Source organism: Tauraco erythrolophus, chromosome 6 (genome assembly GCF_009769465.1).
Source record: "Tauraco erythrolophus isolate bTauEry1 chromosome 6, bTauEry1.pri, whole genome shotgun sequence".
Lineage (NCBI taxonomy): Eukaryota > Metazoa > Chordata > Aves > Musophagiformes > Musophagidae > Tauraco > Tauraco erythrolophus.
The window spans coordinates 43,103,933-43,130,569 of record NC_141470.1 but is presented as its reverse complement, the minus strand read 5'-3'; the positions used below and the strand labels follow the sequence as shown (position 1 = coordinate 43,130,569).

The 26,637-nt window shown below is 36.1% G+C and overlaps 1 protein-coding gene across 2 annotated transcripts in view; it reads right to left on the bottom strand.

Moving 5' to 3' along the window:
- The window catches only part of AKAP6 (A-kinase anchoring protein 6), a 230,108-nt gene that overhangs the window by 78,755 nt on the left and 124,716 nt on the right, over window positions 1-26,637 (bottom strand). For both annotated transcript variants that reach the window (XM_086613686.1, XM_086613687.1), the window contains exons 7-8: window positions 6,275-6,423; window positions 291-411 (exon numbers count right to left, since the gene is read on the bottom strand). In XM_086613686.1, the coding sequence (XP_086469812.1) occupies window positions 291-411; window positions 6,275-6,423 (270 nt within the window). The remainder of the gene's footprint in view (window positions 1-290; window positions 412-6,274; window positions 6,424-26,637) is intronic.

The following is a 26,637-nucleotide window of genomic DNA, read 5'->3' as shown; positions in this document are numbered from 1 at the left end:
GTCTATTTATTAATGCAGTTTCATTTATTTCTATTCATCTTGAAGACAAATCTTTGTCCTTCTATAGAATTACACCAAATAGAATGTGATAAAGGGAACTTTCTTGCAATTATGATGTCGGAGCAGCCTGTCAGCGCACAGGGGATGGAAATGAGGTTGGGGACAGGGAAGGGAATTCTAATAGACACCATGATACATACAATGAACGCAGCGATATCCTGTGAGAGAAAGACTTGTCAAGCTAATCAGATCTTCTATAGCTAGGTAAAGGCAGTAACGGTAGCGCTAACCTTGTAAAGATGCTGCTGCTGCTCCTCTGACATCATCAGGTCATGGCTGTCCATCACGATGGATTCCATGTCAATCAGCCAATCCCAGAGCTCCTGGTATTCTGAATCAAAGTCCAAAAGGCTGTAGATAAGGAACAAAATGTATTATGCATAAATACTGTGTAGTTGTTAAAATCTTGTATTAGAATAATATATTCTTGAAAACTCATGATGTTCCTAGCTATATTTCTAAAGAGACATTCTGTATTTATACAGAGTGGATGAAAATGAAAACTGATATCCAATTTAAGCCAGTGCCATGACCTAAATTCAGCAGCTGATGCCAAATCCTGACAACTGTTGGCATACTGCATTTGCTTCAAAAATTTTGAAATAGAAATCCCCCATAGGTGGTGTTGTTTAATGATTTTTAAAGTGCCAATTGTATATGGAGCCAACTTTGCAACAATGATCTTGATATAATTCATATAAAAATATTATTTTAATCGAAAAATGACTCAATCCATTCAGCCATCCCTCTGCTGTCTATCTGCCTGTCTCTGTAAATATCCTACATTTATTTTCATGGATGAGTAGCTAGCATTTCAACTTAACGCCTTAAGATAGGCTTGAGTGAATATGGTAAGCCAGTGAGAACTAAGGCCAGATACAGTATTAGACAGGTGTTCCCTACAGACATGTAAGAAACAAAGGTAAGGACAGGAAGTCAAAACAATGAATCCTTGAATAGCCAGCAATCATTAAAATTCAAAGGAGGATCACTACGGTTTTCAACAAAATAAATCATTAGAATAAGGAGCTTAAAAGGATTAATGTGATTCTCTATTGAAAGCCTAGTGAATAAGTAAAGCATAGATTCTTCTAAAACACTGTGATACAAGACAGAAGGTACATGCTGAAAAACTGCACATTCGTCAAAAAGATACCCCTTGAAAAGGGATCTTCAAACTTGCAAAATTGGAACTAACAAAAGCCTTGTCAGTAGTATCAAAAAAAACCCATATTGATCAAACAATAGTGCATGTTCCACTAAAGCCAATTTCTCCAATTATTAACAACCTTTTTAGCAACCCCATTAAAAAAATTAGCAGTATTTCAACAGAGAAACAATAAACTAAAGATGTTTTTATTGTTATTAATACTATCGCAGTTTCAGTTGCTATTAACTAGAGTACCATATGCATGGTAATTTTGAAAGCTTATAGATAAAGTTGGGACAAGTAGAACTGTCTTTCTGCAAGAAAGCAAAAGAGAAGAACGAATTTGCCTCTGTGGTATTATTTGCAATGAGTTAACAACAAAGGAAGTCTTGTATTATGCACAAGTGTTGATTCCTGCTTCTGAAGTAACTCTCTGGTTTAATCCACTGTACTTAGTATACTTTTCCTTAATAATTTATGAGGTGCACTTACTTCAAATTGCCTGCTGCCCTGAGAAGGTAAGCAATGATGTTATTATAAAGAAGAGCAAACATAAAAGGGCAAGTTACTATTGTTGAAATACAACAGTTTTATATGGAGTTCAGGGCTTTTCTCCTGTTTCAGAAGGTATTTGATGCAGGTATCATTTTGAAACTGAAATAAAACTAAACTCCATTTTGAATGTTTTATTTGCAGTGATACTGAGTCTTTATCCCTTCCTCAGAAAACTGTATAATCATTCTGTATCTTCAGTACCTACTGCTCCTTTTTTTTTCCGTTCCGTCTTATCCAAATATTATCCCAAGTGATAAAACTGACAGGCAATATTAAAACATATGTTTTATGATATAAGAGACTAGATTTCATCTCATATAAATCGGTATAGTCTCAGTTGGACTTGGCCAGTTTGTACCAGTGAAAAATCTAAATCAAGATATGAAGATCATGGGAATCAAAGCCTACATCCAATGTTCAGGAACAGCTGCTGCCAGAATGGGATGCGATGCCTTCAGAAACTGCACCAAGAGGTGGATTGTGATTTTACTATAAAGGGCAGAACATGTGCTGGATTCAAACACCTGCTTTGCGTCTATAGAACCACATCTTAGTTACAGTCCAATTTTGTTTGTTTATGGGTGTAATAGAATTAATCAATCCTTTAAAGACACACAAAAGCAATTTTCCCTGACCTTTATACCAGATAAACATCAGGAAACAGCTGAACGTTTTGATTTCTAGCTGAAGTTCTAAACAAGAACTCAACCCAAAATGAAGAGTGAGAGAAACAGGATTCACTGGAAAAAGCCCAGGAAGGGATGCAAGATGTAATGAGGATTTTTTACCCCTATAGTTTACATATTGTCCCTGTTCTCTCTTTTATTTTTTCTGTAAAATAAATTCATCTTGGACCATTTTTAAGCAAACTGTCTATGGCAGTTATTTGCCTGAGTCTGAAGATAGTGAAGACAGCCTACAAAATATCATCTATGGTTTTGGTTGTTGTTTTTTGTTTGTTTGTTTTTAATTTGATTGCAATATTTTTAATATTTCTAAAATAACTCCGATTTAAAAAAAAAAAAAATATTGTTTTTAAAATTAATGCCTCATATCTAAATGGATGGACCTATTGATTACTATTAAATTACTATTTGGAAGAGTGTGTAAGTTTCTAAGCTGCTAAAAATATATTCAGAAAATCTAGCAATTGTAGGATCAGTGACAGGTTAAGATTAAAATATACCTGTCAGTATTTCTGTGGTATATTGAATATTTCTTTTTCATTCAGATTCTACTTTTTCTGGGCTTAGCAGATCTTTATTTCATATTGCCACAGGCAGAATCAGGGAAAGCATAACTTTTGAAATACTGATGTATGTTACAAACGCAAGAACTATAGAAAAGATCTAATTTTGGTTGATTATCCAAATCCACCAATCGCTGAAAAAAAGAATAAATTAGGTCATCTGTTCATTGCAAAAAAATATTCCTCCATTAAATGTACCCAAATGTTGCCAACAAGAGTGCTATAGTATTACTTAAAGGGCAGGTAACTACAACTTCCTTAATGTAGGTTTGTTGGTTAATAAGCTAAAACCATTAGCTACATAATAACTGAAACGACATTAAGAAGTATATTTTATCTTGGTAAACAGGGAATCAGATATGCAGAGTTGCATGTCTAATCCCTTGAACCCTAAACATATTTCTTAAAATGTGGACATCAATTTATTATTTTGAATGAAAATTCATGAGCACCTTTCTCATGAGAAAACCAGTTCGTCTGTGGCATTAATAAATAAAAAGGAATGTGAAGCTATTTCCATCAGCCTTTTTCCCCATGTTTAACACACATTTCCAGTTTGTATTATTTCTTTGATGGCATAACTCACGTGGTGTTTAGAAATACTCTAAACACATTGGTATGCCTACCAAAAAAATTCAGCCAGACAAAAAGTTCTTTCAAGTTTCTGGGTCATCATTTTCTGGAACTCCTTTCCACACACATGTTTTTACTAGGAGGGTATAGGAGAAACCAGAGTTCTGACATTAACGGCTTTAAAATTGCCTTATATTCTGTGCAACCTGAAGCCCCTTTGAATGCATTTATCTCAAAGCCTCATTTGTCAATGCCCAATACGAGGTGGTGACAGGACCCCAGGATCTGTCCTTCATGTTGTGCATTGATGAAAATATCATAACATAATCTCTCAATAGTACCTGTATAAATTCCTCCCTAGTTTTGAGGGGATGCAACATCTCCAGCCAGATCTGCTATAAGATTTTACAGCTGCGCTCAACTGCTTTTGGTTAGCTCTTGCTGCCTGTCTAACTGGTGTTCTCCTGCAGTGGATATTCATTCCCTTCTCTTTCATTGTCACTTTAGCCATTTCCATGCAGATACACAAGAACACTATCACTGTTGTAACAGGATCTCCGTTCTGCAGGAAATCTATTCTTTACACATCCACAGGTATCACCCCATTGTACAGATCCTTCCTTACCTATCTCAGTCTAACTATCTCCTACACAAAGCCACCTCCCGTATCTTTTGCCCCACTATATAAACAGTTCTCTATCGACTGTAATTCTTGTTCTCCCTGTAGACAGTCTTCATTCTCCTAGGTCAAACTTTCACAACAGCTAATGGATAGATACCTTAATTTTCCCAGTTGTATAAATGGCCTCTTCGCTGTACAGTGTCAGTCTCTAGCTAGGTCATCCTACTGTGAAATTTCTGTCCACAGTTATTTTGTCCACAGTTTTTATGTCCACAGTTTTTGTGCAGTAGGGAAATGTTCTATCAACTGTATCTTCAAAGAGCAGAAAGGCATTTCCATTGTGTTCGATACAATACCTCAGACTGGTTCAACTGGAAGTTTTCCATCTGAATCTGGCCCACCTCAGTTTCTATAACGGCATAATACATGGTATGGTATTTGTCTCCCACCGGTCCTTTGGCCCATTAAGCCACTCTTGAACCTTTAAGGGCTGGGATGGACATAAGGGGCCAGAAATGTGCCCACCGCACAGAAAAGGTAAAGAACACTAGTAGATTACCATTCCCAGCAATAAGCATGTAATTGCAAGTGCAAACAAGTACATTTAAGAGCCTATTTGCTTTATATATACGGTATGTAGATTTACAAACTAGATTTTTCCATGAAGCTTAAATCTTTATATCCCCTATCCTCAATAAAATCAAATGTCTGTTAATGTCTTACATCCCACACAAAATTCCAGCCCTAATTCTTGCTCACATTCAACTGTTTTTGAATGTTGTTTTTTTTTAAATTAGAAGCTGTTTTTGAACACGTAGCCCCCAGTGCACATTTATATACATATACACACCAATTCTGAACAAATTATTTTTATGGTTGGCACTAGCTGCACTAGCGTGTTTGAGAATCTGACAGATTTCTGCATATGTAATCAAGATTTCAGTAATCCTACATAATTAGCCCACATCAACTTTTCTAAAACAGTCATCTTTCCGTATAATAAGAGGGGATGTTTACAAGGCTCATTTATCTTTACAGTCGGTAATTTAATAAAAATGTGTTTCTAAGACCTCAACATTGAGTTAAGAATTGAAAAAGGAAGTTCTGGAGATAAAGAACTCACGAACACCTTGTTCAATGACTTTGCTTGCATAGAAACTGCAGGCAAAAGTTCTACTGTATTTACCAGATACAAGAAAACTTGTATCAGGATGGTGTACCCAAACAATAAGTGCTAGTTGATTCCTTCAAACTGCTTTTGCCTCACATTATTATGAATTCACAGGTATGTTCTTATGTTCATTTAAAGGAGCTAGCAGTTGGAAGACAACAGTTTTTAAAAGACCTTCAAGAAAAAGTCCTGAACAAGAACTAAAAGTTTCCTTGCTTGTGGAAAAGGGAGGGGCAGAAAGACTTCATTTTAGCATAGTCCAGTGATTAATTTGTTCAAGATTCTTTGCTCAAACTATTAAGAAAGAATGCTTTTTATAGATCCACTTAATATATATGAGTGTGTCTGTACATGTGTTTACATTTATTAAAAAACAGACTGAGAAGACCAAGTCAAGGGAAAACAGTTAAAATTAAAGCTTACTAGAAGTACAAAACTGGGATGTTCGAACTGGTAAACTATAAATAAATGGCTTCACATTCATTATTTCCTAGTCACTAGAAGAATAATGATTATAGAGAATTGTCTTGCAGAGGTATTAATACATTATAAAGATGCTTCCTTGGAAGATGCTAAGAAATCAAAAGATGTGAAGCTGTTGGAGGAGAAAAGCCTGAAGCAAAAGGACACATTAGATTTTTTTTAATCAAAATAATGGGTTGATATTAGGTAATGTTATGGAGTCCTGTGAACAAACCATGATTTGGATAAATTATCTAGAACCCATTATTTTTTGCATTCACATATAAAAAATTAATTATATAGAGAGAGTTTTCCCTTGCCTCTTGGCCTAGGAAGAAAAATCCTGGTTAACTAGAACTAAGAAAAAGTATATCATGTAAAAAAACACAACAGATCAGTGAGAATAAAACAACAAAAAGAATAGTTCCCTACCCATTACTTCCCACTGTGTGAACTTTTGACATATCAGCAAACTCTTCCTTTCGCTTGCTACTACTGTTGTACTGCTCACTGTACAGCTTTAAGGACATCTGTTCAACAGCATCTCTTTGTGCTTCCAGATAGCATAGCTGAACCTCAGCCTAGAGAAAGAAAACAAAGAGAAAAAAAAACACAACAGAACTTTTTTTTTAAAAAAAGTCAGAAAGAATGCATTTAAAACGAACGCTTTTGGACTGCAACAATTTTAACCAAATGATTCACACCATCATTTTTCTCCTTGCATGACAGTCAAAAAGCCTGAATCTTTAAGTCAGATCAAAGTACAGCGTATTCCCAAATTCTAGAACTGAACTATTCAGGTTTCTACCAGAGAACGTGACATGTATATCCATGAGATGTATATCCAATCAAATGCTGCATAAAAATGACCTGAATGAAAAAGATATTAGAAATCATGCACTATGACAGAACACATAGACATATAAATTGCGTTTCTTACAGGCTTCAAAACTGATATTGTTAACACATTGCCTGTGCTTCATAATTAATGAAAGCCATATTGCTACAGTTATTTTTATTTTAAATAGTAAGTGTAAACAAAACCAAGCAAATTGGCATTATTCACATTCTGCTTTCCCATATCTGGCGTCCACTGATTACTCAGCAATTTTGATTGCAAGGAAAAAGGCAATAAGTGAGATGTGCTGTTTTCCATCAGACTCTGTGCCTGGCCAGAAGAATTTGAATAATATTTGGCATCATAACATATAGAATAGACATTTTATGTACTGCAGCTGGGGTGATCAGTTTGATTCTGGGGCTCAGAGAACCAGATGATGAAAGGATGAAATCTGCTGTTTGCAACACTTGCCTCTAGGAACAGGACAAAGAAGAGAGGGTAGAGTAAGTTCAAAAGCACATTGGGACCAATATGTTACTGTTTTCTTTTAATATGCTTCACCGAAAGAAAAACGCATTACAAATTCTGATAACTTCAAATATCAATAGCTTCAAACTATTTTGAAGCTATCAACAGCTTTAAAATTCAATAGCTTCAAAACCTGCTACATCTATGTAACTACTCTTACTTCCATTAGGAGGAGAATGCCTGCTTAACTATTTGATGATATGGCAAGTAAATGCAACAAACATGGAGGAGACTTTGTATAAGGACTCTCTTGCATTTTCTGCCGCAGAAGGCAGGGAAGTGAAGCGTTTGCTTGGCTGCTGACAGCATGACAGAGTTACCAGTCTATGGAACAACAGCAGCTGTAAAGAGAAAGTAGTGAAAGGACTTGAGAGGAGAAGGGAAATATGCAGTCTAGGAAAAATGCAGGCAAGTGAAGGGAAATGGACACTGAAGAATGTCGTTAGGGAAAGTCCGAAGGAAGAAGGCTGGAATGCCTTTATAAGCTTGTGATAATAACAGTTACACATATTTGCTTATGCCTTGCCTTGATGCAATTTTTGCTGAGCAATAATGGAGCTGATTTAGAAATTCCATTTCCTTTTAAAGTTTCTCTTTCAAACATATACACCTTTCTCTCTCAGTTAATTCTTACAGTGAGATTTGTTATGTTTGGCAGTAAACTTCAACATGTTTTGGGGAAATTAAAAAAAAAAAACACCAAAAAGTACCAGCAATTTTCCAAGGACATAGAAGACAAAAATTCCAAGTAAATCATGCAGGTCTTTTTGTGTACCTAAATGAAATACAAGGCTTTCATACCTACCCTAAAACAGTGGAAAATTAAATCACAGAGGGTTACCAATGAAGAAACATTACCTGAATACAAGCCTAACTAGTTGGGACTGTCCAGTTAAGAGTAAAACGCTAAGTTTTGAGAGAGCTATAAAAACGTGCTCTTTCAGAAACGATAATTAAAAACTGCTGTTTATTTAACTCAGAAATGAACAAAAGCAGCAAATAAACAAACATGATCATCTTCCTATGAGTCCTGAATACAAGCAATTGTGTCCCAGTTCTTGTACCTCAGAAATATGATCTCTCAATAAATTAACTATTTTTGGTTTTTAAACTCAATTTCTGTCTTCAACTATTGTGAATACTTACAGTAACTCAAACTCAGGCAGCACAGAGTTTCAGATAGATCTCTGACTTTTTTTCTGTATGAATTCATCTATCTCACTGTTGTACTTAGGCTTTTTTTTTTTGTCCCTGTTCTACTGATATCAACTGCAAATCCAAAGAGGCTTTGAAGACCTCGAGTAGGTATTGATCGGTTTAAGTCTCAAAAACCTACATTCTGCAAAAGCTGAACTAACAGGCACAAGGCACAATCTAGAAAATAGTACACACCACAAATAGGCAATAAATCTACTGCAGTTGACTTTCAAATTAAAATCTTCAGTGATAATGAAGGACTAGTTTTGCAGTATTATAGCAGAATAAAATAGCAACTTTATTAATTGCTAATCAAATATAAAAAAGCTACTTGTTTTACCTTCTAGCTTATTTTAAGTGTGCATTCCAGATTGCCCTACATATGCTTTTTTGTTACTTAACACAACTATAAGAACTTGATCTCTATCAAAAACACTCCTCTATGGACATGGATATCTAGCAAATCCTGCAAAAGTCTACTGAGATATTAATCATCCCAAATATATATCACAGAAATTGAGTGGGAGGCAATCATTCATTTACTCTTAGTGCTCCATCTTAGAAGTGGAATTCAGTTTCTTCTCTTTTTCAAAGGATGCAGTAAGTCAGAATCAGTGAAAAATTGAACATGGAAAAAAAATGTCAATAACTGATGCTTTGCAGTTGTTTTCCACTTCATGGTCCTCTTCTAAGAGACTGTTTTTGCAGTAAAAACACAATAAAGATGCTGGTGACGGTCTGGTTACACACTTGTACTTTAAGTCACTGTCCTACCAGGACAGAATGAGTTTACTATATTCTGTTGTAAATTAAACTGAGATATTTCCAATAATCAAATGACAAAATGCTCTCATTTTCCTGAGCCTGGAGTATCCAATCTCTGAACAAGACTATGAAAAAACAGTAGTCTCTGGGGAAAAACAGAGAAAAAATTCTATACTAGTGCCAAATATTCAGTTCTACTGATTGATTAACAATGGTAAATATTTTCAAGGCTACTGTCAGAAAGCTCATTTTCTAAAAAGCAAGACCTTATAAATAAACTGAGGGAGCCTGAGGTGCAGAATCTGTTCCTTAAGACTGGCTTTGCATGACAACATAGAATGTCCTTACTATACGATCACTATATAACACAAAGGGGTAATCAGTGACAATACAAATCAATGAAAATACATTGTATTTCTTGTTAGACCTACATGTTAGAATGACCTTATTCTGAAGTGGAGAAAGACAAAGGATAATGGTTGTTACTGTGGGAAGAAGGAGATTGAAAGGTTATATGCATACAGAGTGTCAAACGAGAGACTCAAAATTTACACCAATGTAAACTGGAGATAAGAACTCAGTGCTAGTGTTCTTCTGCTGCACAATTTTTGATATTGGAATGTACTAGAATAAATATCACTAAATTGGTGTTAAAAGGGAAGTATTGTCAGACACTATTTCCTAGGGAGCACAAGTCTTTTGTTATGAAGTACTTTGTTATTTGCTACTGTAAGCAAACTATTCTGTGTTTTAAATATACAAATTATAATACATTCAGTTGAATTTGAGTTATGAAAGTATCCTACCTTGCATTACCCTTTCTCTATCGTGCTGTAGAAAAGCTATACCACTGCCACACTAGACTGTAATTAGTATAGAATTTCTTATGAAATGCAGACATAGTTCAGTTCCTCTGCCATCAGTTGAACCTTAAGCTGGATAAAACATTGTCTCTTAAATTAAAGCACAAAGTCCAGCTTCTGCCAAACAATGAGGTGGTCAGATGGCATTTTGCAGTGTATAGGCTCACCTACATGTATATTTTATAGAAGTTCACATTCAGCTGCACCATTCTAAAAGGATGTACATCCCAGCTTGACACTTTATATCTTTGGAATTGGTGAATTTCTTGAGAGGTAAAATTGGGAGTAACTACTTACCAGAATTAAGTTTATCACTGTAGCATTTACGTGGTCATATCTGTGCATTCAATCTTTGTGTTGTTGCTGTTTTCTATTACAATATTCTGTCTATTTCTCCACATTATAAAGTTGTGGAGAAGGCTTTATTACAGAACACGAAACAGACGCCGGCTCTGTCACAGATGCAGCTACTGAATAAAAGTATGTTGAGGAGTACACGACTTAAAACATCTCCCATGGAGATGTAGCTTACTCTTTGGCAGGCAAGAGTCATCAAAGACTCTTTACAGACAAACCTGATCATTTACCACTCTATCCTCACAGGCAGCCGACAGGTCTTCTGTTATTGAAAACACAGGGTAGAAACAATACTTCCAAGAAGTCACCCTGGCATTTTAATCAGCATTGTATAGCTGAATCATAGAAGCATTTAGGTTGGAAAAGATCTTTAAGATTGAGTCCACCACTTGGCAGTGTTAGGCTTCTTGGACTTCAAGCAGCTTCTTGGAAGTACTATTTCTACTCTAAGTTTAGTCATTTGGTTTTGTTCTTGAAGCAGGATGGTAACTCTTCTGTTGCTTTTATTGTGGGGTTTTTGTTTGTTTTGGTATTTGGTTTTTTTTCTTTTCCTCTTTTTTCTCTCTCCCTCTGCATAACTAAAACAAGGACCTTGCTGCAGTTGACTTCATTCTTAGTGTATTACCGTTCCCGATGTTGGCTCCCCTGCCTCGTTCATCCTTCATCTTGCACGCTCTCTTCTGGACTGAATCAGATTAAAAAATAATCCTATATCATAAAATGTGTTTACTGAGAGCTGAACATTCGATAGTCCTATAACAAAGGACATGTTGTGTTTAATCATGCAGAAAATTAATTCTGTTAATCAGGGCATGCTTGTTACCAGTTAAAATCTTAGCAAAGTGTTTTTATCATCATAAATCTCAGAAATGCTTTTATATTGGTAATAACTTTATCACTTTCTTTTTCAGTTTACTAAAATCATCAGAACAATGTGAAACCTCCACATAGAATGAGCAAAATTAGAAGGCAACAGCATTCTTACTTATCAAGGTACTTAAACTCATGGTAGAGTTTAAGTAACATCAGTAACAGCACAGTGAATTTTAAGCCTGTCCACAGGAGTCATAAAATGAAATTTTAGATAGAGTAGGGCTGTTTTATAGCAAGACAGAACTTCAGGCAGTTCCCAGAGCCATCAGAAATAACGAGGCGGGGAGAGGGGAACACAAACAAAAAAATCCAGTAAATAACAGTAATACCTTTTTGCAGGGTTTCTCTTGGCTTTCAGAAATACATAGGTTTTCCGCTGTTCTGTTATAAAGATTAGGAACATGACCTGTGACTTCAGGACTATGGAGCACAAATGCAATCAGTAGCATGGTCTCAGCAGCATTGTCTGACCAAATCCATGGAGGTGTCCTGATCATGCTGTTAATTTAAAATCTGGACCTCTGGTGTCTAACTCCTGACTGTCCCCCTGCCTTTGGTTCTGTTCAGTGTAACATTAAATACAACACAAGAGCATGGCATCCCCTGTGCATCACATAGATCTCAGCTATGTATCCAGAGAAGTTCTCTCTATCAAATACTAAAAAGCATTGAAGAAAAGTATGAAAGGATTAACCTCTCCAGAGACTTCTAAGACTGTGAATAGTTTCTGACAATAGCATTCCAAAATTGCGAGGTTAAAAAAAGCCCTTATAAGAATGAGAATTGAACAATGGCCAGTATCTTTTGCTACTTTCCTTGTCTTGCAGGTCTGCATCTTCAGCCTGCAGGACAAGAGAGTGACAGGCACGACGCAAAAGAAGGGTTTGTAATAATCAGGGGCCAGGTGGAGAACAGGCTTGCTCTGACAACAGAAAGGGCTGGGATGACAGAATGGTGCTTGCTAAAACCGGGCAGAATATACAAATTAATAAAGATGTAGAACCATACAACATAACTGTTAGAGTGCATTTCATCAAAACTGCCACATGCCTTCCAGCTCCTCAGCCATACCTCTTCGCATGCCACAAGAACTGTAAGCCCAAGCAGCCTCATTCTTAAAAATCCAGAAGAATTTGTCCTATTAAAGTAGCAATTCAACACAAACTTTTGTCACGATTTCTTTCCTATTCGTCAGAGAAAACATGAGTTTGCTACAGGAGGTCAGAACACATATGTTGTACTTAAACACAAAGTTGAATACCTTTCTGGGCCAGCCTCAAGCTTCCCAAGTAGTGAGGAAGAGGAAAGATTAGTCAGACACAGAAAGTCTTTCCTCACTGTACTAAAATTGTAAACTTAATCTTAATTAAAACCTCCACCATTTGCACAGTTCTGATTGTTCCTCCCATGCCCTCTGTTTGCACCTTCAGAGTACTGAAGTGGCTTAAAAACTGATTGTTAGAGAGTCTTCCCATCATCCAAAACACTGATATTTCTAACAGTCACACTCCTCTAAAGGCTTGTGTACCAAAACACATGGACAGGCAAGGCATCTAACTTGATCTTAGGGCTGGGCATTCAAAATCATCATGTCCTTAAGGTTAAAGGTACCAATGTCTAGAATTCAGGACAGCATTCGTGTGCAAGAGAAATGCCAGAATGAAGGTGCACATTGCTCCACCCCATCTCTGCAGCAGGTTGACATGTACATTTCTATTTAAAAATAATGAGCAGAGGTAGGTCTTGCAAAACCAATATCTTCTAGGGAAAACTACCCAGGAAGGCACAACTGAGCTAATATAAAAATGTTATGGGCTTTTCCTTGGAAATTTTGCTCAAAGATCTTTGTGCGCATTTTGGAGAAATCTCTTTCTCACTGTTGGGAGCTATACTGCCTTACGGTAAAGTGAAACCTGATAACTTATTTGTAGAAAGTGCCTCCCAAGTTATCTGAATTTATTATATTGAAAAATCTAATTTGGAAGTAAATATAAGGTAGTTATTTACTTTTTTAAACTTGCAATATACAAATCCGAAGTTTCCTCAGTAATATACATTCACTTTTAATTAATTTTACCATACCGTAATTATATTCCTGGTTTATGTTTTGGTATCTTTTCACTAACAGAGATTTTTGTATAATTCTGTTATTTATGGTGAAAGGAACCTACATAAAATGTAGAAGTGACTTGTAAGATGATGCCATATTACAGAAAAATAAAAAATCTTTTTTGTGTAATACTACATAATTTGTGAGCGTGTAACATAGTAATTAAGTAGTGCATAAACTGTTTGATTTTTTTTCCAAGCAGCTCCATTTTCAACTTCTTGATGCTTGAGAAATGTTTCATATTTATTAACTCAGTCATTGCAAATATATATGCAACATATAATTCCACAGTTTCCTATAAATACCTCCTCACACAATTGCAGAAATCAAGCTAAAGACTCTATTTCATTCAATATTTTGAGTCAAATATTTTGAGAGGCTCAATATTGTCAAACTTTCAAGTCCAAACTCCTACACTGAGTGTACCTAACAGACTCTCACTGAGAGCTTATTTGACTTGTTCTGAAATTGAAGGAGATTCTTTCATTGCCTAGACAGTCTATTTGGTGTTATATTACCCCTAGAGATGGGAATGTTTTCTTACTATACAATGTAAGTGATTTGCTGTTTGTTGTGTGTTTGTTTTCTTTTTAAATTAAGATCACTTTTCCTCCTCTTACAGGGAGAAATTATATCTTTTTTAAAACAACTTTTTAGATATTGAACAACTAATGATATAAAATTGTGCAGATATGAACACGGGACTCTGTCTCCACTGCAATATTAAGTAAGAATAGGCAGACTATGAAGGAGGATAAAAACTACGTTACTTACTTAATTTAACAGCAGGGAAATGCAGGCTAAGTATTTTTCACTGTACATTATTTTTCCTATCGATATATATGTGATATATATCTACATCTATATGGTTTTTGAGGAAATTTAGAAACAGAAAATTCAAAAAATAATTTTGAGGATATTTTAAAAATATTAATAAAAACATTAGTAATTCTTGTAGCAACAGCAAAACATATAGCTTAATATGTTGATTTGTACAACCGCCTTGCCGTGTATAAAAAGCAGGCACAGACTGCTGCTCCTTTGAGTTTATTTATGATCCTCAGATGAGGAGCCTCTTGAAGCACCTGACACCTACTGAGGCAGAGGGAACTGTAAAAAGATAACTGTTTTAAACATAAAATATTTGTATTGCTGAGAGGTCAGCTTCGCCGCTGCTGACTTCATTGCAATTTGCATACTATTAAAGCATTACCCATAATGTTTGTGAAATTTAATTTTAAAGCTATTCTGTTAAAGATGTTTGCTGAATTGTAAGCACCTAGGACATTTGGGAAATCCGTTAACACTTTGATAGTTACAGTGTTTCTGCCTCACCTTGCTTTTTATTTAACCCCCCCACAAACACACACTTATAATTCTCTTCTTCCATTTTACGACAATGAATCTCATTTTAATGCAAGCTGAGATACTTTAAAACCCCCAAGAAAGCTGCAACACTACAGTAATGGAGATAACTTCCCCTTTTATTCTCAATATATTTAAGTTTGTTAAAATGTCACTAACTTATTTATTTACTTTTTGCTGAGATCCAATTACACTCCTATAGACTAGAGGTGGTGGTTATGATTTTCTACTTCACTCTAATACAGGCTTTCTCATTAAATCTCACAGCTCGGTAATCACAGTCATCACGTTTGTGTTTCAGTGCTGCATTCATGCTCACATTCTCTTCCGCTGGATTTCCATCCTCCTTCCCCCACCCCCTCCCCCAAGATCTCTATTTACTCCCTGGCAGAAACTGCAAAAGTAAAGATGTATAATGTGCAGATACAATCTTTGCTTCCTTTGCTCTGCCAGACTACCACTTTACTCTAAAATACACTTCGGGAAGTACAGATATTAACTCGGTTACTATGGCACATGAACTGCCGTTCCCCTTTCAAGTACGACCGAAAACTTGTCCTTAGACGATAATGGAAAGGATGGAGCAAAGCAGGAACAACAAGAATTACTTTACATACTAATAACAACAATTTAGCTATCAAAACAGTACAGAACAAGCATGCCTTTATACTATTCTTTAAAAAATTTAGCTTCCTAGGGTTCTAATAGTCTTTTCCTATGGTTCAGGAATGCACGGTAGCACTCAGCCCAGTGCCTGTATCCTTATTTCAAAGAGAATCATTCAAACCGACATCCACCCTGTCAAGAATCTTGACTTTGAGCTGCTAATGCAGAATAAAAATCAATATAAATTTTGATCATTTGATGAATATTTACTTCTTTCTTTGGAGCCTGGGGATTTAGAATTGAAAACTGCTGAATCAAGTCATTTTATTTTTTTGTGTTTGTGCCAACACCAATTTACTACCCTCCTGAAAGTTCCTGAACAAGATGTCTCATGTGGCATACATGTTGGTTTTTCCTGTCAATCATAACTGTGTGCCAGTAGGGAACCATAAACATTTTCCTTTCATACTCTTAGTTCTCCAAAAAGGAATATTTTGATTACTTCCCTGGAAAAGGTAAACTTGTCTTATTTAGACATACTGCAGAATGCCTCTGTCTATTTTTCTAGGACAGCTGCTATGCCTAAATTGATACTATCTAATAAACATTTTCTTTTCAGTGTGAGTTGCTTCATACAAAGAAACAGTTTACAATCACTGCAAACAAAGCTTAGTAACACAAAACAGATAAAGATCTATATTGACATTATCACTTCCCCTACATATTTTCTGAAAAACTGCATGAAAATTCTGACCAGTGTAATTTGCACCAAATGTTTGTGAAAATGAAGATAGCAGGAGATAAATAGATCCCACAAGCGAGCAATTAAGATGCGACTCTAGTTTGCATTTCATCTTAAAAAGAAATGTACCTTCAATCTTAATAAAGTGAGCTTCTAAAAAATGTGTATGTAAAGCTCCTATGTTTCCATAGTGATCTGGGGGCGGGGAGGGCAGAGGGAAAAGGAAAAATGATGCTTCTAAATTTGAAAAAGACCTAGATTAGTTTAACAAGAACTGTAAATGCAAGCAATTTTCATCTTGCAAAATTTTTTTATATATGACTCAGTGGCAGACGGGCTTTATCTTAAGGAGCAATTTTGTTGGTCTCTTATAAATTAAATAAAAGTGGCAGCAGCTGTCTTTCAGAAGGCTGATACAGGCTTGTATAGTCATATGATATTATGTAGACAGATGTTTTAAATAAAATAAAATATTTAGATTGCTAGATACCTTGCTAGATACAAAGGCAATTATAGGATGTCTTTGTTAAATTAAATTTCTCATTCTTCGGAGAAGAAAAAAAGGGAATTGTCCTGGAAACTGTACCAACAGGAAATGATCCTATATCTAAAACAGCTGGAGACTGTAACTAATATAAATTTACTTGAAAATAAAAATGCTGCATGCCTCTAGAGACATGCAGCAACATGCAGTAAAAACAGATGTGATATAAAATTATTTTTAAAAACCTCAGTTTATATATACATATAAAATATTAAGATACGATCCACTCATGTAGAGAGACTGTTCAAGGCTAAGACGAAGTAAAAGAACAATTAAAGGCATAAAATACAATGAAAGTGACATCTCTTTTTTAACAATAAAAACTTTTTTTCATGAATGCTGTCTTTTAAGAAACATGTTAGGCACCTTACTTTGACAAGGATTCTAATGTGATAACGCTTTATTGCATTACCAAGACAAAATTTAATGGAAACCTTTTATCTGAGCACTTTAAGGTAGATTTTGATTCACAGCTATGTTATGTGTGTCAAAGCTCCAAAAATAACTTTATAAGAAAAGTCAATATCCAGCACTCAAATTCTTTAGGTATTGTATTTAGGAAAGCTTTCCACAGTGTCAAAGGGAATTTTGCCAGAGTAAAGACTGCACAATTGGGTTTTATGTGAACCCTGTAAAATATGTACCACACATTCTAGCCCATGACTTTCTAATGGATCTCAACCCATTTACTCCTTCCATTTTTGTTGAAGATGCCACAGTATAACATACTGCATTCTACGTACTTGTGTGAACTTGTAGTTGTTTTATTTTTCCCCAAGACCTCCATTACAAACTTGTCATGACGCCAGCCCCAAACCTGCACAGCTGATTTGGCTAAAGCACCTAAGGTCTTGACTTACTCATAACGCAAACATTCCAGGAGGAGTACATATGCCAAAATGCAAGAACAAAAACTTTATAGGTGTGCCTTTCAAATTGCCACTGATAAAAATCCATCCACGTTTCCATGGCCGCCTTCTTCCTTATTCCTAATAAAATGATACTGTAGAATCATTTGTTCAGGATGCTTTTTAGGTAATACTATTTTGTAATTTGAACAATGAATTCACCTTTTTTTCTCTCTTTTATACCTAACAAAAACACCCCAGCTAAATGCAACCAAACCAAGTATACCCAAGATATTGAAAGTGCTATATTACAGTCCCTATACAGCAAGAGAAGTAAATGGTGTTAAAGATTCCTTTCAGAAAGCTTCAGGTTGGATTGCTTTCATTTTTTCCAATAGCCTTAATTGGCTAAGTGCCTTTGGGCCAACTAATACCCAGAGAGACCTAAACTCAGTAATCTTGTAAATACAATGATTTCAACAGATTTTCATCAAAGACATGACCATTACACAAGATACTGCCTGTTTGGTGCTGTATTATTTCTCATTTAGAATGTAGTTTAGATTGGCAAATTAATACAAGATTTATTGTTACAGTATTCTGTGCTACCAAGAGTCCAACAAACAGGAGACATTTGGCTACTTTTACTTAAGTTTAGACAGATATTTAAATAGATATGAACAAATATTTTAATTTCACAAGGAAAAGGAGTCTGATCCAAAGCAGACTGAGAATAGCAAAATCATTCCTTTCAAGATGTAGATGTTCAAAGATGAGACGTGTGTAACAAATGTTCATGTGACTATGCAATTGCATAATTTAATCTTTTTTCCTTCAAACAATATTGGGAAGTATAACTGATACGACAATAACATATCCCAGTATAATATGCATACCTACCGCATCTTTTTCATTTAACACCTGACCCATGAAAATGTGACTTTTCTGCAGCTAAAATAAGGTGCATATTGATGCAAGGAACCTGAAGTTCAATTACTACAAAAAATATCTGTCAAGGGAAAGCTTTAATTAAAAGATGTACATTTCCGGTAAGTATAAATAAGACAATATTTTGTTGCTAGAGTACATGTGAAAAACATCATACTGTTAAAGAAGTTCAGTGTTATTATGTGGGGATTCTGGCCACTTGGATTATGGTAGACCCTAATCTGTTTCCAGAGACAAAAAATCGTGTGAGTTCTAAACCATCTAATGACCTTACAGCATGATGTGGCACACAGGCTCCTCGGAAGTGAAAATAGCAAGAAAAATCATTACAGACTGATTAATCTAGACCCAAGAGAGGTCACACACTGATAACTCATACGTCAAGGGTCGTTACGATATTTTAAGACAAATATTTTAAATGCGGTTTGGTAAAAGGTATTTTATTCTAATCTCACATTTTCCTTAAACAGATTGATTGATGCTGTGAAGACTTTTTGCCTTTGTCATAGCATTAATTAATATAGACGCATTAAGCCTGAGTGTTACAATAGAATATTACAGCTTTTATCAATAGGCACAGGTGATCTATTATGCAGATAGTCAGCACCCAGTGTAGTGGGATGGTCTAAAGTCTAAGCACATTTTTAGCAGGAAAATATATAGGTAAAGGTGAGAGATCCTGACAATAGAGCCACATGTTAACCTTGTGCTCAAAGTTCTCTTTGCTGAGCATGGTTGAAAACTGATTCTCTAGTGGTCTGTTTCCACAGAGGCCATACAGGAATTACACTTGGAGATACTTTTGCATTGCATATACGAACAAAATTTGGATCCTACCACATCCATTCCTCAACTGTGTGTCCAAACCAACAAAAGTTAGCATGCTTTTTTTGGATCTTAGTTTCATTATAACTGAACCATCAATGTCTTATTGGAGCAGGCTCAGATTAAAAGTTCAAGTCTTGGAGCTATCACGAATAATTACCATAGAAAGTTGTATGGTAGCAGGACATTACGGTCTTGTTTATGGAGCTTAGGTAGAATTTCCAATCAGCATGATTGCATCTATTTCTAGTGCTTTGTTAATCGCTTCCTGAAGCTGCTCATTAAAAGCTCCTATGTCAACACGCAATGCTGTGGTGGCTGAAACAGAGATTGGGAATACAATCACATCTCTTGGCTTGGCTGAGAAGTACACCGTGACATTGCGTGCTTTATCACAAATGCTGCTTTCCCATTTGATAAAATGCCTTACCATGTCATGGAACAGTGGTCATTTATTTCACAGGAACAAGCTGAATCTTCACCATTAAATGCTGGATGTGAGCAAACATCATTCTATTTTTGTCTCCCTCAACAATGGAATCGCAGTGATACCCAAGTACAGCAATTTAACATCTCTCTTACAACAGCCACAGAAGTGATGACAGCCCTAGACAATAATCACTTGCCAATACCATAGTACTTACCTACCAACTGTGAAAGCTCTCATAGCTGTAGTCAATAATTGAACCGACCAATTCCACTGTGCTGCATGTGATTGGTGATATTATCCCTTTAAGTGTGTTATTTAAGTTTGCAATGCAGTTAATTGAAACCCTACTAGATGCAAATCAAAAGTTTCAGCCTTAATTGAGATATTTTGAAAATTGAACCCATTGCTTCAGGCAGGTGCTACATGAGATTCCATTAATATAGGTAATTAACATTAGCCTCTGCTTTAATTAACATGCACACTTTAATTAGTAAAGCATTAACCAACATTAAAAAATCTGATCTTCATGCATCACAAAAACTGCAAAGTTATGACTATGTTATTTTTTTCCAAGACTGTAAATCATACAACTTACCATTTTTTCTTTAAATACATCAAGATATTTTAAAAAGAGAAATACACATACAAAATCTACATCCTTGCTTAACTGAACATTTGAAATGGTGGGAAAGATTTCTTAAGAATATCTAAAATATGAAGAAAGCTCACATAATACTTCGAAATGTCTGTCTATAGAAACAAAAATAATTCAGTTGTAATCAGATCCACTGCTCACTGTTAATTCTATGGCAGAGTCCAAGACAGTATTTTGCATAGCTGGCATTTTAAAACAAATGTCCTGTCAACGGTACTAGCTTTGTTTCCCATCATGCCTGTTTTAACCCAAAACATTTTAACATCATGCTGCTCCCCAGAGTAAGTAAGCCTATGACTGCAAACACGTTTGCAAACATGAACTGAACGTCTTCTTGAGTTTGCTCAGAGCCTTAAACAACACCCTCAAGAACTAGCCTGTTCCTCCAAACTTTTCCTCTTCCTGTGTCACAAAGCCCACTGCTGAGCATCATTACTCCTGGGATTTCAAGTCACCAGGGAGCTGTAGTGATGTAACTGAGCTGGTTCAAGATCAGCCTTTCTGCCCAGCAGGTCCAGTTTACAGTTGTACAGGCTCTATAAGCAAGGGAACTTGAACACGTGCAGTTACACTCGTGCTTTCAAACCAAATACAGGAATATTTCTCTGATACACACCAGGTCTTTATGACTCTGGACTGTTTTACTTTGCATCTGAAGTTAACGTTCTTATTTAGAAGCATAGTATGTTCCCAGACATACCTAACATAAGGAACTCCATCCAAGGCTGTGAAATTAAATGGTGTAGAGACTCAGTTTAAAAATCCTTCTTTAAATAAAACTTAACATCAGCGTCTTTCAAAATACATTTCCAAACAATGCAAAGATACCTTCATCTTCCTAATCCTTTCCTTCTGTTATGCATTTACCCATACGATCCTGACAGCTTTGCTTTAAATATGGTAAGTTCCATTTCTACAACCTCATTATTACCACAAAGAAGACTTCTGATCCACTCATTTTATTTCCTGTGTTTCCTTTCTCAATACGTAGAGGTGGAACATGTTTTAATTATAGTTACACAATTCTCATAATAAGATGCTGGATGTGTTGGCTTGAATAATACAGTCACTTGAAACCTAGATCTGTTTCTACAATTTCTGCACGTTCTGAATATCCACTGCATTTGGTAGTGAAAGGAATGGACAATCTTAAAGGACTATATACTATATTCATATTGCATCCAAATATCTGCAGATCTCAACGACAGCATGTACATGTGCAGACAAAAGAGTATGTCCTTTCTAAAGCTCCTAGAAGTACCACATCAATGCCACATCAGGGTTCTGTTTGTTTCTTTTTGTTAAACAGGAAAGAACTATCATGAAAGAAACATAAACACAAAAAATGCTTTAAAACTGGAAAGATTCACTTAATCAATTTTAAACACTTTTTCTCCACAGGAGTAAATCTTACATTGTGTTTCATATTTGTAACACAAAGACATATCTCAAATGTAAGGCTTTCCAGACACTGAATCTACAATACTTCTAGATAAAAAAAGAGTTGGATCTCTTTGGTGCAATTTGCCAGATTTTGTGGGACTCTACAGCACATATTGTGGAATTTTCACAGTTCTCCCTGAAATTAAAAGAGCTTTACAGCTAATAGAATTCTTTGGTGAGTGCTTTTCATGGCATGCTGTTGAATTCACCATATTTTGTATCCTGCAAAAACCACAACTAGACTGAAACCAACATAAATAGTCAAAATCTGTCCTGGCTTGCATCTGAGTAACCCATAGAGATCAGGAAACTATTGTTTTCTGTAAAGTAATGTGATAATACTTTTAAAAAAGTGATTTTCACAATACAGAGTTCTTCAAGGTCTGTCCATATTTAGTTTTACATGCAATAGCGAATTAATCCACAAAATTATTTTTTTTTTGTCTTACTTACTTGCTGGAATTTAACTACATCTCTTCTTCCCGTGGGAAATAACAAAGAAACAAGAATAAATAGGCAACGAAAGTGCTTAAAAAAATTCTAAGCAGCATCTTGAGAATCAAGGTAGTCTCATCCTGAGGTGGAGAACCCACAGTGTATTGACCACAGAAACTTCTGTTCCGGTCTGTAGAACATGCAATAACTCTGCGAAAGGCCAGCTCCTCTGTAGCCCCATCAGAAAATCATCCTCAGGTCATCATTGCAACATAATGAAATAGCTGGCTCTACCTACCACTCTTTCATTGTTTGAGAGGAATCCTCCCTATTGCTTGGCAATGGGGACAACAGAAGGATACAATAAGAAACCTCAATTTTGATTGCAGTAATCTTCTGCACATGTTGTTGGGTTTGGGTGACAAAGAGTTTCTGATTGCTTTCACAGGCTGTACTACCTACATGAGCCTGAAGTTAGAGTGATGGATTTTGCAAACACTATACTCTTCATTAGTTCTGATATCACAAAGTTAAAATAGACATGCTTCCCTTTTAATACCAAACTAAAGTTGGGAGTAGCTGGCCCAGAAATCCTACCATATTAAAATCAGTTCTTTCATCCGTGCCACTATTTCTGAGTTTTCTTATGTAAACTTGTTCAGACTCTTGTTAAAAATGAAAAGCCTAAAGGAGTCTTAACATAGTAAAACCACATACATGTCATACAATATTATAAATAAGAAACTTCCAAATCTGCTAAAACTATCAGTTTTAAAATATGAATGTCGACACCTCAAACTGGTCAGTGTAGTAGGTATGATGTCCTGTTTCAGTGCAATGTTTTTCTTCAATAAACAGTTGTGTAAAAGAAGTTTCAGGACTTCCAGTAACACAAGAATTATAAACATACAGGGAATGAAGTGTATTGCATTCACAATATTTTGAAAGGTTTCTTTTCGGTTTTTCTTCTTTTTTTTTTTCTTTTTCTTTCCCCACTGAGGTCTTTAAAGTGCTACTGTTCAAAATCTTCTAGCACCTCTAGCAAAATAAGCTAAACCAAGAAAATGAAGGATGGGTTGTATTCTGTCAAAGTTAATGGCAATTATTATTATTTCAAGCAAGTTAAATATGTTCTTACAAAACATGTGACAAAAATAATATATATATGAACTCATAATTTCAAAGATATGGATTCCTGACACCAATATTATCATAGAATCATACAATCATAGAATGGTTAGGGTTGGAAGGGACCTTAAAGATCATCTAGTTCCAACCCCCCTGCCATGGGCAGAGAAACCCTCCACTACACCAGGTTGCCCAAAACCTCATCTAACCTGACCTTGAACACTTCCAGGGATGGGGCATCCACAACTTCTCCAGGCAACCTGTTCCACTGCCTCACCACCCTCAATGTAAAAATTTCTTCCTTATATCTAATCCAAATCTGCCCTCTTTCAGTTAAATCCATTGCCCCTTGTCCTATCACTACACACCCTTGTAAAAAGTCCCTCTCCAGCTTTCCTGTAGGCCCCCTTTAAGTACTGGAAGGCTGCTAGAAGATCACCCCAGAGCCTTCTCTTCTCCAGCCCCAACTCTCTCAGCCTGTCTTCATAGCAGAGGTGCTCCAGCCCTCGGATCAGCTTCGTGGCCCTCCTCTGGACCCGCTCCAGTAGCTCCATGTCCTTCTTATGTTGGGGACTCCAGAGCTGAACACAGTATTCCAGGTGGGGTCTCACAAGAGCTGAGTAGAGGGGCAGAATCACTTCCCTCGACCTGCTGGCCACACTTCTTTTGATACAGCCCAGGATACAATTTGCTTTCTGGGCTGCCAGTGCACATTGCCAGCTCATTTTGAGCTTCTCATCCACCAGCACTCCCAAGTCCTTTTCCTCAGGGCTGCTCTCCATCCATTCTCCGCCCAGCCTGTACTTGTGCTTGGGATTGCCCCGACCCACATGCAGGACCTTGCACTTGGCCTTGTTGAACTTCATGAGGTTCTCACAGGCCCACCTCTCCAGCCTGTCAAGGTCCCTGTGGATGGCATCCCTTCCCTCCAGCGTGCCCACAACACCACACAACTTGGTGTCATCTGCAAACTTGCTGAGGGTGCACTCAATCCCACTGTCCATGTCTCCAACAAGGATGTTAAATAGCACTGGTTCCAGTACTGACCCCTGAGGATCTACATATTTTTAAAATAGAGAATGCATACTGTAGCGTAATTATCATGATATGGGGTTGCAGGCAAAGAAAAGTTTGAAAGCAAGTGCAGAGGAGTCAATGTTTTTCAGCAGTTACAGGAAAAATTGAATTTTACTGCTCTAAGAATAATGTAGCCCCTTTTCATCATGAGAAAAATAGGGCAATATAGGGTTCAGTTAATAATTTGGGCTGGAACTTGAAACGTCAGCCTTGCTTCTCCAATACTGCTGAAGGAAGGAAGGGCTGGGGACACCAAATCTCCTTTGTTCACTGTGGGAAGCGAATTTTGCCTTCCTGTACTGGCTGCTGCTCCTTCTACACCCAGTGTTTCATTTGCAGCTATAAGTTTCCCATGACTTAGACATAGTCAACTGCAGACAAGAGGGTCATGGCTACCATAGACAACTGCCTACCTTATTTTGTGCTGAGAGCTATCCCTTAAGCTTCCTTTTCTTTTTTCTGGCTCTAACAGATGGTCTAATAAAAGATATTAAACTTTGCCTCCCTTGTCTATAGTTCATAACTTGTCCTTACACACCAAAGTTATGAGCAGTCTTGCACCATATGAGTTTGACATGTTCTGAAGCACTACTTTATACACACCTGGAACACTCTGTAATTACTAAAAGCCACATGTTCGTGATACACAGCACCTGATACCCTTTTGTTAAGAACAACAACTTTTCTTAGGCTATGAAAATACTTACCTAACATCCTTTATGAACTGGAATTATAACTATTATCTTTTTCTTGTGGAGGTTTGTGAGTAATTTGGCAAATGTGACTTACAAAAGCCACAATGAATATGAAAATGCAACCTGGAAGTTAACTCACTAAATTTCAAATCAATTTTGAAAACCTACATTTTATTTTTCTGCCTTTAAAATGCCATAATATAAAAGATGCTGGAACATTAGAAACAGTCACTCTGATAGGCATTATATTACATGGCACATGATTTACAGAGCCACTTTTTTTAAAAAGGACGGTAGAGCAGTACACCTTAGCATGTTCCCATATGGCAACGTATACTTTTAGCGTGAGCTTAAATTTCGATTAGTATCCATTTCAATTTGATAGAACCTATTTCTAATTTCATAAAGTCAACCCTGAACTTAAAATCCTACCACAAATAGGAACAGTCCACTTAAATGTTGATTTTTTTTCCTATGTTTGCATGGTTGTCCCAGAACCCTGGAAAGACTATTTATTTCTCTGTTGATCTTGCTGCTTGCAATACTGACATTCACTATTTGTGTTTCTGGCAGAACTTTTGTTCACCACTTGATTTGCTGTCCTGTTGAGCCATTACAAGGAGCATGGGAATTTTGCTGCCGTACTCAGAGAGACAAATCTTTCTGTTTCCGTTTTCCTTCTTACACATGTAATGAGACCATCAGCCTTAAAAACCCTCTGTAGTCAAGTTACACTTTTTTTTTTTTCACTAGATATCAAATAGAGAAGCTAAATATTTATTGTCAGCAAATATATTTACTGGCTACATTTGTGTTTAGTTTGTTTAATCGCTAATAATTTCCTACCAAAGTTCAAGCACAGTATGCTAACTTCATTCAAGGAGGACACCTTCTGCAATAAGTGGAAATACCTCAGGATTCATTTGCATTTGGCATCTCTCTAGACAAAAAATGGAAAACAAATTATAGAAACTTAGCAGAAACTTTGGAGAAAAATTAAAGGTAGGTAAGTTTTGATCATGTGTTTCTTCTTGCCAATTGGCATACATAACAGAAAATGGTAGAGAACAGGTTAAACAGTCTAAAAGGATTTTAACCTTAAATTTGACAGAAGCTAAATGGCTGTGACATTGGGTTCTTCTACTTTATTCCAGCTAGTAATCCACCTTCAAAGTTCCTGTCAGGTAAATGACCTTGTATTTCATTAACTGATAATTAAATGGATTTATTCCACTAACGGTTTTAATTAAAATGCTAGAAATATTGATTACCCCTCTCATCCTTATTCCCCCAGATGAAAAAAAGGTTTTAGGAATGTTATTTAGAGAAGACAGAGAATTAAATTAGATTGAATCTCTATGAGACCTGAAGACTGGTTCTTTCATTTCTGCTGCTCAAGCAGAAAAAGGTTTCAATTTTTGATGTTTGATTAATTATTTTGAAATCCATTTATGCTTACCTTGGTGTTTAATTAAAAATGTCATTTTTAGCATAATTTAATTGGCTATCTGTGGAAGACT